This window comes from Cucumis melo, chromosome 7, assembly GCF_025177605.1.
Source record: "Cucumis melo cultivar AY chromosome 7, USDA_Cmelo_AY_1.0, whole genome shotgun sequence".
Classification (NCBI taxonomy): domain Eukaryota; kingdom Viridiplantae; phylum Streptophyta; class Magnoliopsida; order Cucurbitales; family Cucurbitaceae; genus Cucumis; species Cucumis melo.
Window position 1 is genome coordinate 2,348,102 of NC_066863.1, and position 11,899 is coordinate 2,360,000.

General features: G+C 37.3%; 3 protein-coding genes across 5 annotated transcripts in view; 2 read left to right on the forward strand and 1 right to left on the reverse strand.

The window, feature by feature from the left end:
* The first annotated feature begins 59 nt into the window (after positions 1–59).
* LOC103493538 (sterol carrier protein 2) lies at positions 60–1,723 on the forward strand. 2 transcript variants are annotated; one of them, XM_008454324.3, is made up of 4 exons: positions 60–410; positions 494–554; positions 927–1,029; positions 1,418–1,723. In XM_008454324.3, exons 1-4 carry the CDS (start codon positions 276–278, stop codon positions 1,497–1,499), a joined length of 381 nt encoding a protein of 126 aa, XP_008452546.1. In that variant the 5' UTR covers positions 60–275; the 3' UTR covers positions 1,500–1,723. The 2 variants fall into 2 exon arrangements, with proteins under 2 accessions (XP_008452546.1, XP_016901263.1); XM_017045774.2 differs by having other exon boundaries at positions 134–410; positions 1,365–1,723.
* Positions 1,724–2,461: 738 nt separating this feature from the next.
* Positions 2,462–6,308, forward strand: LOC103493537 (protein CYPRO4). Its single transcript, XM_008454323.3, has 2 exons — positions 2,462–4,691; positions 5,783–6,308. Exons 1-2 carry the CDS (start codon positions 2,775–2,777, stop codon positions 6,071–6,073), a joined length of 2,208 nt encoding a protein of 735 aa, XP_008452545.3. The 5' UTR covers positions 2,462–2,774; the 3' UTR covers positions 6,074–6,308.
* Positions 6,309–7,145: 837 nt separating this feature from the next.
* LOC103493536 (protein WEAK CHLOROPLAST MOVEMENT UNDER BLUE LIGHT 1-like) overlaps positions 7,146–11,899 on the reverse strand; it is a 5,827-nt gene continuing 1,073 nt past the window's right edge. For both annotated transcript variants that reach the window (XM_008454321.3, XM_051087898.1), the window contains 2 exons: positions 10,031–11,099; positions 7,146–9,390 (listed from right to left, as the gene is read on the reverse strand). In XM_008454321.3, the coding sequence (XP_008452543.2) occupies positions 7,501–9,390; positions 10,031–11,050 (2,910 nt within the window). In that variant the 5' untranslated portion in view covers positions 11,051–11,099 and the 3' untranslated portion in view covers positions 7,146–7,500. The remainder of the gene's footprint in view (positions 9,391–10,030; positions 11,100–11,899) is intronic.

Consider the following 11,899-nt stretch of genomic DNA (forward strand, 5'->3'; position numbering starts at 1 on the left):
AAGCATTGAGAATAAGAAGTAGCTTCGAGTAGGCCCATAAACGACAAAAGTGCTTATCGGCGTTGGGATGCGTGTTCAAAGCAGCTGCTTTGGGGGTTGTTAGTTCGTCAGACCCATCAACTCATTATTCAATTTACTCCTCTTCTCAAATTCTCTTTCACAATGTTAAAAGCCCATCGTCTCTCCCATAATTATAAACGCCAGAGGAGCTTCGTCCACGCTCCATTTTCCTCCACCTCTCTTCTCTTCAATTTCTGTTCTCCACGTCGTTGCCAATGGCGAATTCCTCTAATTCTTCCCTCAAATCCGATGCTCTATTGGAGCAGATGAAGCAGCATCTCTCCACTGATGCCGGAAAAGAGATCGCCAAGAAAGTCGGCTATGTTTATCAGCTTAATATTTCTCCCAAGGTCTATCTCTCTCTTTATCTCCTCTACTTTTTCTAATTTTGCTGGTGTTTTGAAGTTCTGAATTCGATTTGAATTGTTGGCAGAAAATCGGAACTGATGAGGTGGTTTATACCATTGATCTCAAGAAAGGGGAGGTTATCAAAGGTTAGGGTTTCTAATTTTTATTTCTTGGATTTGGAGATTTTCTTGTGTGAGACGTCATTTGATCTGTATGTTTTTACTGTCTCCTTTCAATCTTGTTATTGATCATTCCAAGGATGAAATAGGTTATAGTGGAAGGTGGATTTATCTCCTAATATTTTCCGATGTATTTCGCTGTCATTACGAGGCGTTTCTCAATCTAAACATAATAAAAAAAAACTTTTAGAAGTCTGTTGTAGCATTGTGACTTGACATTTGCAATTGCATTTGTCATCTATAGGTAGCAGACAAATTTGATCTTTTAGAAATGACATTGAATATTTATATTTTTCGGCTTATAAATTAAGAAAAGCATTATGACTGTTTTGAGCTCAGGTCCATACGAAGGAGGAAAGCCAGACGCCACCTTATCCTTCAAGGACGAAGATTTCGTTAAAATTGCTTTGGGGAAGATGAATCCTCAGATTGCTTTCTTGAGGTATTTTAGGTCATTTTTATGATCATTATGTTTCTGCCCAAATTGCTTATTTTGAGTGAAATTAGCATGACTTTGAAGTTAAAGGATCTTTGTTATCACTTAGAATTGCTTTTCAAATTTGTCACACATTTTGATAGAAACACTAATTAGATGCTTCCTCTGAGTACTTCACAGTTTGAAATTCATTTTTTGAATACTACGAGAATTTTGAAGTGCTTTTTAGTCGGCTAAAACTACTTCCCACCATCCTTAAATTCATACTCATACTAAACTCTTGAAATTCTCAAGCGGTGTTTCGTTCAGCGATTCTTATTGGATACATTTTCTTCCCCCAGTCATACAAAAGCACAATAGTCCTAGCTTTACAGAAATTGTGTTAACTCCACAGGGGTGCTCTTCAAATCAAGGGGAGTATCGGTGCGGCACAGAAATTCACTCCCGCCATTTTCCCCAAGCCTGCAAAATTATGAGCGGTCGCAAGAGGGAAACTGCTGTTCCTGAAGCTATTACACATTGTCAATGTTGAGAGATATATGGGTATTTACACAATAAAAGTTAAAAGAAGCTGCTTTCAATTGTCTCTAAATCAATAATTCTAATGTCAAATGTATTAGTCCAATTCTTGTAGGATATCATAACATGTTGGGAACTATATCTCCTTATTTAATGTTCAAATCATCTTCTCTTTGTGCAATATGGCTTCAACCTTTCATAGGGAATGGAAATTGTCTGTTGTTCGTCCTCTCTTTTTTGCTGCATTTATTTTGTCTGAGTTTCTATGTTTAGAGCTGTTAGCACCTTCATCTCACCTCTTTTTTCAAGTCAATGCCATTAGTCTGTGGTGACAATTCATGCTTAGTTTCATATTATCCTGCAAGTTTGTAAACGCATGTTCGAGGGGATAAGATTAAGGTGATAACCACTTGCACAACGGGAGATGTGTGTATATATATATACAATATATATAATCTATGACTGTAGACCAACTTATGGGTATGTTGAACTAATCTCACGTGACAACATGCTTGATCCTACGACATTTGGATATTTGGATGGCAAGGAAACATGTTGAAAATTATTTCTAGATAGGTGGCTACTATAGATCGAATCTATAGCCTCTATAGCCTCTTGATCATTTATTGTGACTCTCCTGGATGTTGGTTATTGACATCATAAATCATACATTATCATATACATAGATCTTTGCCTTTTCTTGTGCTCTGCCCTTGATCAGCATCCAACACTCTTTTGATCCTTTCAAGTACCCTTCTAAGGTGTTTCTTATAATTATATATAGAAAAAAAAAATGGTGAAAACATATTTTTTGAATAACTATTCACAAAACATAGCTAAATGGACTAGTTTGTTCTTGTGAGTTGACCTCTTAGTTGTTTTGTTAAAGTGTAGGTCTAGTTTCTAAACTTTCAAGATAAGAAGGTAAGAAGCACTTAAATACAACTGCCTTCACAAGACAATATTAGCCCATTTTGCCCAATATGAGTTTCCAATGTTTATTTTACCCACTCGATATTGTATGCAATCAAATATACTCATACTACTTGTAATACAAACATCTCATATACGAGTTAAATTCATCACCATGTATATTGATATAAACATCTCAAATGCGACGACATTGATGATTCACCAACTGCACTAGTAACGTTGTGTACAAAATATGGGCCGAAATCTGAGCCCAAAAGAAAGTCCAATAAATAAATGAAAGCCCACATAAAGTTGGTAACATGAGAAAAGAGTCGAATCAGTTACAAGAGAAAGGCAACCGGCTATCGGCAGTAACAAGTGACCGGTTTCGGCGTCTTTGTGAGAGAGGAACCCTAAAAAGGGTCACTACGGAAGAGACAGAAACGCTCCAGAATTTCAAATTTCGAAATTGGCGCCTCCTCATTTCTTCGTCTCCATTTGTCCTTTCGATTCTGCTTCATCATTCATTTGATTCGATCTCCGTTAATTCAAACTCGAAGGCTTTGATAATGGGAGCATCTCATAGTCGCGAGGGTCTCGAACTGTCAGATTCCGATCGTGAAGATGAGAACGGGGTAACTAATGTAGAAGATGAGGAGAAATACGAGGATGTTGAAGAAGAGCATCAAAGATCTTCAGAGCGACGTCCGAAGACGCCATCTTCAGTGGATGAAGTTGAGGCGAAACTCAGGGCTCTTAAGCTCAAGTACGGATCGTCTCAGAAACCAACTTTGAAGAACGCAGTGAAGCTTTACCTCCATATTAATGGCAATACTCCTAAAGCGAAATGGATTACCTCCGAAAAACTCACTACTTACTCTTTTTTGAAGTCTTGCAGAATTGATAAGGGTGGCAATGACGATGAAGAGGAAGAAGATGATGATGAGGAGGAGGAGGAGGAAGAAGGGCAAGATGACTCTTGGTGGTTTTTGAGGGTTGGATCGAAAATTAGAGTGAGAGTGTCGTCAGAAATGCAATTGAAAACATTCGGAGATCAGCGGCGTGTGGATTTTGTTGCGCAGGGCGTCTGGGCGTTGAAATTTTTCAGCGATGAAGATTATAAGGTTTTTGTGGAAAAATTTAAGGGCTGTTTATTTGAGAATACATATGGATACGAGGATACGGAGGATAATAGATTGAAGGTTTATGGGAAGGATTTCATTGGTTGGGCGAACCCTGAAGTGGCGGATGATTCAATGTGGGAAGATGCTGAGGAAAATTTCTCAAAAAGCCCCAATTCAGCTACGCCTGTCAGAGCAAACGATTTAATGGAGGAGTTTGAGGAAGCTGCTGATGGTGGGATTAAGAGTTTAGCTCTAGGTGCATTAGACAACAGTTTCTTGGTTGGTGATTCAGGAATTCAGGTCGTCAAGAACTTCTCTCATGGAATTCAGGGAAAGGGTATGTATGTGAATATTGATCATGGAAATCGGGATCCTCGTGGAGGCAGTTCGTGTTTGGCATACTCAACCCCGAAGAAGGCTCTTCTTATGAAGGCTGAGACCAATATGCTTTTGATGAGTCCAATGAACGAGGGGAGGCCTCATACTTCTGGACTTCATCAGCTTGACATTGAAACAGGCAAAGTTGTTACTGAATGGAAGTTCGGGAAAGATGGGGTCGATATTTCAATGAGGGATATTACAAATGATTCTAAAGGAGCTCAGTTGGATCCTTCAGGCTCAACATTTTTGGGTTTGGATGACAACAGGCTTTGCAGATGGGATATGCGAGATAGGAAAGGAATGGTTCAAAATCTTGCTACTTCTAGCACTCCTGTCTTGAATTGGGCTCAAGGGCATCAGTTTTCTAGGGGCACCAATTTCCAGTGCTTTGCAACCACTGGCGATGGCTCTATTGTTGTTGGGTCGCTTGATGGGAAAATTAGGTTGTATTCTATCAATTCAATGAGACAAGCAAAAACCGCTTTTCCAGGCCTTGGTTCACCTATTACACATGTAGATGTTACCTATGACGGTAGATGGATTTTGGGGACAACAGATTCTTATCTGATTCTTATTTGCACTCTCTTTACTGATAAGGATGGGAAGACGAAGACTGGATTTTCTGGTCGAATGGGGAATAGGATTTCAGCACCAAGATTGTTGAAACTGACTCCTCTGGATTCACATTTAGCTGGAGTAGATAATAAGTTTCGAAATGCTCAATTCTCATGGGTATGTTTGTTTCTTGTCTTTCTCAATTTATCAGGATTAATCTTGAAGTTATCGTTGCTCTAGCTCATTCTTAATTTACTGGACTTATGAAGTTATATGCATTGCTTGTTTTCTTATTATATGCATTGCTTGTTTTCTTATTATATGCATTGCTTGTTTTCTTAATATATGCATTGTTTGCCCTAACTGTCAAACGTTTGTTGTGCCATTGAAATTTCACATCAATGAGCCGCAGGGTAAGTAGATTGAACGTTTCTTGATCTAGCATGAGGGCATGAGCAGATTGCAAATTTTGATGTGTGAATTTTGAAAAGTGCTTATTCAAATTTTGATTTAACGTTCGGCTGACATGTACTTTTGAGTGAGGATATAGTGTGGGATGTTGGTACAAGTAAATGAGCCGCTGTATTGTTATTGCTTAGGTATTACATGTTTCGTCTTATATGATTATTATCTTTATTTTTTATCCGCTACAACTGCAATAACAATCATGTTTCACCTGTTTTCTTTTCTTGTTTTTTTGGTATGTTTCATTTTCTTTTCCATAACCTTATCCTTTGTTTTTTTATTGTCAGCTGCAAATACAATTATGTTTCACCTGTTTCCTCTGCTTCTTGTTTTCTACCATTCATTTTCTTGTCTATAACCTTTTCCCTCGTTTGTTATGCCAGATGAATAGGTTCTCCATCTTTTTCTTTTTTGTTCATGCAATATCGACGATTCATAATATACCATATTCTTTGAGACAATAAATCTTCCATTGAAGGAAAGAAGATAAAATCATTTAAACTCATTGCCAACAATTTTGTGTTTTTAATAGCCATAGATACATTAGTGATTAGCCATTTGCCTCGAGTTAGTTAGCTAATCTGGTGGAATTGAAACCTGCAAAGTTTGTGTTGAGAGTGTTAGATTGAGTACTACTGAAGCTGAAAAGTAACGTGCTCATAGTGTAAAGACATTCAGGCATTTGAGTGACTAAATCGTGTTTTATTGTCTCAACGTGTCTCCAAGTTTCTTGCAGTTATCTTTTAGCAGTTTTCAAATAATCTTTTCATACAAATTTTACATTTCCATCATGATTATTATAGGTCACCGAAGACGGGAAGCAGGAGCGCCATTTGGTTGCAACAGTGGGAAAGTTCAGTGTGATATGGAACTTCCAACAAGTGAAAAATGGGACACACGACTGCTACCGCCATCAAGAAGGTCTAAAGAGCTGTTACTGTTACAAGATTGTTCTTAAAGATGACTCCATTGTTGATAGTCGTTTTATGCATGAAAAATTTGCGGTGACCGATTCCCCCGAAGCGCCGTTGGTGATTGCAACACCCATGAAAGTCAGTTCATTCAGCATATCTAGCAGCAGGCTAAGAGGGTGAAATTCAGTTCCTGAGAGCATATAATATGCTATTGATATTATCTGATGGAGTTAGCTACCTTTCTAAAGTGGCATGTAATGTTTAGAACCTTATAGGTGCCTTAGGTAGTTTTGAACATCTATTAATGAGTTCCCTTCAATGTATTTGTAATTTGTATTCTATTTCAAGTTCCTTGATGGACTTGGCTTAGATTTTTAATCCATGCTTATTAAGGAAGCAAAGTATCTCAACTCAAGATTCTAACATTGTGCAGTCATTGAACGATTAAAATGATCGTCAAGTTTTAAAATTTTCATAGTTCTGACAATAATTAAAATGTCAATGTGAGACCTTAATTTTAGGAAAATAAGAGTGTAATTTTAATAAATAAGAACAAAAAATGTTGAAAGAGACAATGTTATAGTGTCAATACTATTTGGTTTGAATTATGAATATAACCTTGATATTTCTAAAAAAGTTATAAGAACAAAAAAATAAAAAATAAAAGCTTTGCCCTTGTGAAGTAAAAATAACATTTTACATGTTTTTTATGATAATTGAAAATGGAAGATTAGAACCACAAAATCTCGTTGTTACTAGTAAGTATATGTTAGTTGAATTAAACTTTTATCGGCATATTTATATGGTAGGGTTCATTGTTACTAGTACACTTCCCGATATTTTTTTGTAATTTTTTTACAAAATAACACAAATAGATATTTGCAAATATAGTTATATAGTAATGTTTTTTAAAATTTTCGTAAATATATTAAAATCTATTCAAGTAGTATCTTTTAAAAAATAATAAATATAGAGGTCAAAGTAAAATTTATCATTGATAGTATATTTATAATTTTTTAAAAATGTTATTATATTCCAAAATTGTTGTATATTACACTTATCCCAAGAGAAAATGGAATTTAATACCATGAGTGAGTTTTACTGCCCAAATGGGACTGAACTTCAAGTTCATGGACCAAATTGAACCTATTTCTTTTTGCTTTTCTAAACTAAGCAGAAAGAAAACTCTTAGCTTCTTTAAAAGCCTATACAATCAATTATACACGAGAGAATGTTAGGTTCAGCCTCATCATCCAAAAATCAAAACTTATTACATCTTTCAATCCCATCGGCAGTGAACGGCAACACTTTTCTTTAATAGAAGCACCAAACACCCTTTTTTTTTCTTTATCTTACAAATATGTTTAAAAATTAAAAATTAAAAATTAAAAATTAAAAATTAAAAATAAAAAATTAAAAATAAAAAAATAAAAATAAAAATAAAAATAAAAATAACCATCTTCATCATCATGTACAATCAATCACGTATTTCTTCCAACTCAGCCATTCGAGTATAATCTCCATCAACAAAACCAACTTGAGAAGTGAGGTGAAAAATATCGACAGTGCAATTATGAAATCTGTACTCCCAAAACCAAACCGTTTAATTAGGATGTCTTGTTTGATTGAGTCTTTTTTCTTGCCAGAAACATGAGAATTCGAGGGAAAAATGACCTCTTCTTTTTCTTTGGTGCCTTTGCTTCCGAGAACGAATCCAATGTCGTAAAACTTCTTTGCATATTATTTCCCTTTGGGCTTGTCGAAATTGAGGGATCAGTAGCTGTGGCATCAGATACGCTGACTAAATTTGATGGTTCGTTCTTTCCCTCGAAACTCGCCCTTGGACTGGGAATTGGGTTCATTAATCCAACGCTAGTATCACCAGCCTTCCTTCGTTGTTCATGCTCGGCTCTCCATTTTCGTAACTCTTGTTCCACACCCAACTTTCCTTCCTTGGCTTTCTCAGCCCTCTCCATTGCAATTTTTAGTGCTTCCTTTCTGGTAGCCATCTCTTGGGTTACTTCTTCCAGTTTTTCAGCACTTCTCGACTCGGATTCCTTGGCTACCTCAATTTGAGACAGTGCAGCTGCCACTCTGACGTTGGCTTGTTCTTCTGCCTCATGAGCACACTTGCTAAGCTCATAGTATTCCTCTAGTGAGAGTGTAACTCCTGCTGGAGAGTCTGCGTTCTTGGTATCTCGTGCTGATTCGCTCTCTTGTAAGGCCTTGATTGCTGCCAAGGCTAATTTTTCTGAAGCCTTTGCAGCCTCAATCTCTTTCCGAGCAGCAAGCAATCTACTCTCCATAGTACTTGCTCCAGCTTTTGCTTGCTCTGCTTCTTCTTTTGTTTTTCGTAGCTCCTCTTGAGCGACCTGAGCCACTGATTTGGCCTCGTCAGCTTCTTGTGCAGCTTGTTGTAATTGTTTAGGAAGCTCCACCATCATTTCCCTGGCCTCTTTTCCCTTTATTTGAACTAACGCTATTTCTGACCTAGTCCTTTCCACTTCAGCTTCAAGAGATGCAACTGCTATAGATGCCATTCCTTCTCTTTGCTTCAAGGTAGCTAGAGCAGATTTCTCTCTTTCAAGCTCTGTTTTCAATGATGTTGCGGCCACCTTCAGAATGTTTATTTCTGAACTTGCTTTCTCGATATTGAGTTTTACTTCCTCAAGTTCCAGTTTTGCTGAAGCAACAGCTGCTTGTATATCTGTGTGTGTTTTCTTTTCCGGATCCTCTCCCTCGCCTTTTGTGTTACCATCCTGATTATCAGGCTCCTCTTCCAGTTTCGATTCCATATAAGCTGCTAATTCAGCTTTTAAGTCTATTAGCAAATTTGAGGCAGTGTCAAGTTTTGATTTCAGATCCTTTGCTGACATAATTTTCTGATTAAGACTCTGAAGCTCGTCTTCTGCCTGCTTCAACTCTTTCTCCCAGTTAAGGGAATCTTGCTCTCTGGCCATAGCTGCACCTATTCTTTGCTCCTCTGCCTCCAAATGAGAAGCATGTGCAGACTCTAACGACTCCTTGTTGGCCATAAGCTCAATAGTTAGATCTTCTACTGCTTTCTCAACTTCCTTGGATGCAGCAACAGCATCTTCAGCTTTAGCTATTGCTGCATTCTTTTCTATGACTAAAGAAGCAAGCTCTTTACAAAGTAATTCCAACTCCTCTTTGACAGATTGAAGCTCTGAAACTGCAGCTACGTGCCTGGCTTTAGCAACCTCAAGCTGCGCCTTGGCTGCTACACTAGACTCTTCAGCAATCCCTTGCTCCATCTCTTCAACCCTGAGTTTCGCTAGCTCAGAATCTTGCCTTGCCTGATGCTCTTCTGTTTGTGCCCTCTCTAGATTAAGCTTTAGTTCTTCAATCAATCGCTTAGTGCTATCCAGTTCTTTTAGAACTTTCTTTTTCTCATCTTCAGCAGTTTCCGACTGTCTCCTGTATTCAGGAATCTCCTCTTGTAATTTCTCAAGTTCTTGCTCCACAAGCTTACGTCTCTGCAACATTTAAAAGATAAAACTATTAGCTATACTAGAAAAAATCATTTGAATCTATTGGGGGTTGAATGAATTCGATTACTTAAATTCAACAAGCAGTGAGTTATACACAATCATGCACAATCCTAGTGGGGCTATACCCAATCACACACAATCAAGGTGAATGCGTTACACATACAACAGTATCGATTAGAATATTTTTGAAGAATCAGAACTTCAACAAGAATCTGGAAACATAATTGTGAAATAGTGAGACAAACTCCGCTTAATTTCACACTTTAAATTGTCCCCAAATTACAACTATCTTGTCTAATCACAAATGAACCCTGAAGTAAAATGCCACAGATATTGCATTTTCGAAGTATGCTGTTATTACCGGCAAAGAGCAACTTCATCAGATACTACATACAATAAGCCAATAACCAATGATAAATTCTTTTTGTGTCTTTTGCTCTACAGCTCTACAGGTACACAGCGGTGACAACTAAATTAATACCCTTTTCATGATACGCTAGCAAAAGAAGACAGTTATTTTATCCAACAATATTAAGAAAACTTAACCCACCCCAATGCATCATGTAAGGGGTGCCACAACATTTCAACTGTGAAAGGATCACAATAATAGTCTAGCAAGTTATACCTCAACTGTCTGGATTCGATGAGCTTTCCAGTCAACAATCCCACCGAACTTTGAAACGGCTTCTTTAACTGATTCAAATGGTGCAGTTGTATCAATAAGGCCTCTGTTTATATCACTTTGTTTCACATCTTTGGGAGAATCAACAGAATCCGATTTTCCACAGGACACTCTCTCCCTATCTGCGAGCCCATCTAATTGGACAACACATTCATTCTGTATAACCACTGCCTCAGAGGATAGAACAGATGGCCTATTGTCATCATTGATTGTAGCAGAGTCATTATGGACTGGAAATTGTTCCTGAGAAAGTTTCTCGGGCATATCCTCAACTGAAGAGACAGGAGATGGTATGGTGACCTCGTTGATAGCAGCAAATTCACTATGGATTGGGGATTGTTCCTGAGGAAGTTTCTCAGGCATATCCTCAACTGAAGAAATAACAGATGGCATAATGACATCATTAGCAGAATCACTATGGACAGTAGATTGTTCTTGAGGACGTTTCTCAGGCATATCCTCAACTGAAGAAATAACAGATGGCATAATGACATCATTAGCAGAATCAGTATGGACAGTAGATTGTTCTTGAGGACTTTTCTCCGGCGTATCTTCAACTGGCTGAGTTCTGGGGTCTTCCATCAAGGTATTTGGATTGTGTTCCTCTAATCTATCATCTGAAACTGTTGAACTCAAACCTGAATTATTGGATGCAATACCCTCATCTTGTCTCATATTTGCATCTCTAGGGCTAGGACCACCTTCTATGGCTGACATTACAGAATTTTCAGATATTTGATGTGGACTCTCAGATATCACAGTTCCATCAATTGGACTTGGAGAGCATTCAATTTTACCTTCCAACTTCCCATTAGCAACAGAATTTGGGAGAACTTGGCTCGGACCAACAATTCCATTGTTAACTAGGTGGTTTGGATTTTCATCAAGAGAATGACTATCCTCTTGGGAGATTAATGAGGATTGTGAAGAAGATGTATGATCAGTTAATTTCACATCATCCATCGAACAGGGTTAACAAATACTGCCAAAGGATAGCTTAACTGTAGCTGAGCTGAAACCATAGAAAGCAGAAAGCACCCAAAATCGTTAATTTTAAATCCTGTTTTGCAAAATTAACTGGACAGCAACTTTAGGAAACTACAGTCATAAGCAAAATGTTATCATGCCAACGATAAATCAGTGAACAAGAAGAACCAGATTCACAAACCATTAGCAATTATCCTGACACATTTTGACACATTTAAATCAAGGGTCAAAGAATGAAAGTGATAACCATTTTCAGTTTTTTGTCCACTGCTAAGTCAATGTTTTATCATTTCATTTTGAACCATTTTCATATTACTCCACGTCATGTTTTAAACTAGAATATTAAATTCCTCATATTTGATCAACAATTCAGCTTTCCTCAAATGCTCCTGAATAAATTGCATTAGGCTAAAATGCAAATAAAAAATTAGATCATTTGCCATTACCATACAGATCAGGTAGACCTGCCAGGTAAAAAAGCAAGCACTTTACATCAACTAGACATCGAAGCAAAAAGATTTTTCACTTGCAAATGTGACATAGTAAAGAACATTAGTCACAAACGTAGTTACTGCCCGTCCCAGTGGGTCACGTCATAAAAGAAATGGATTGCATCTTTTAATCAACATTTATTATAAAGTTAAGGCAAAGCCTTATATGACAAAAAGAAAAAGATTCATAAAGCCGTTCTCTCAACATTCATTATCAAATGTCATCGTTTTTTCACAAATTCTTGTGGTTTAATAATATTCTCCACAAGTACCATATGCTTTTCCTAGTTGAGACAAGTATATTATTCTACTATAAACAACGATCCCAATATTT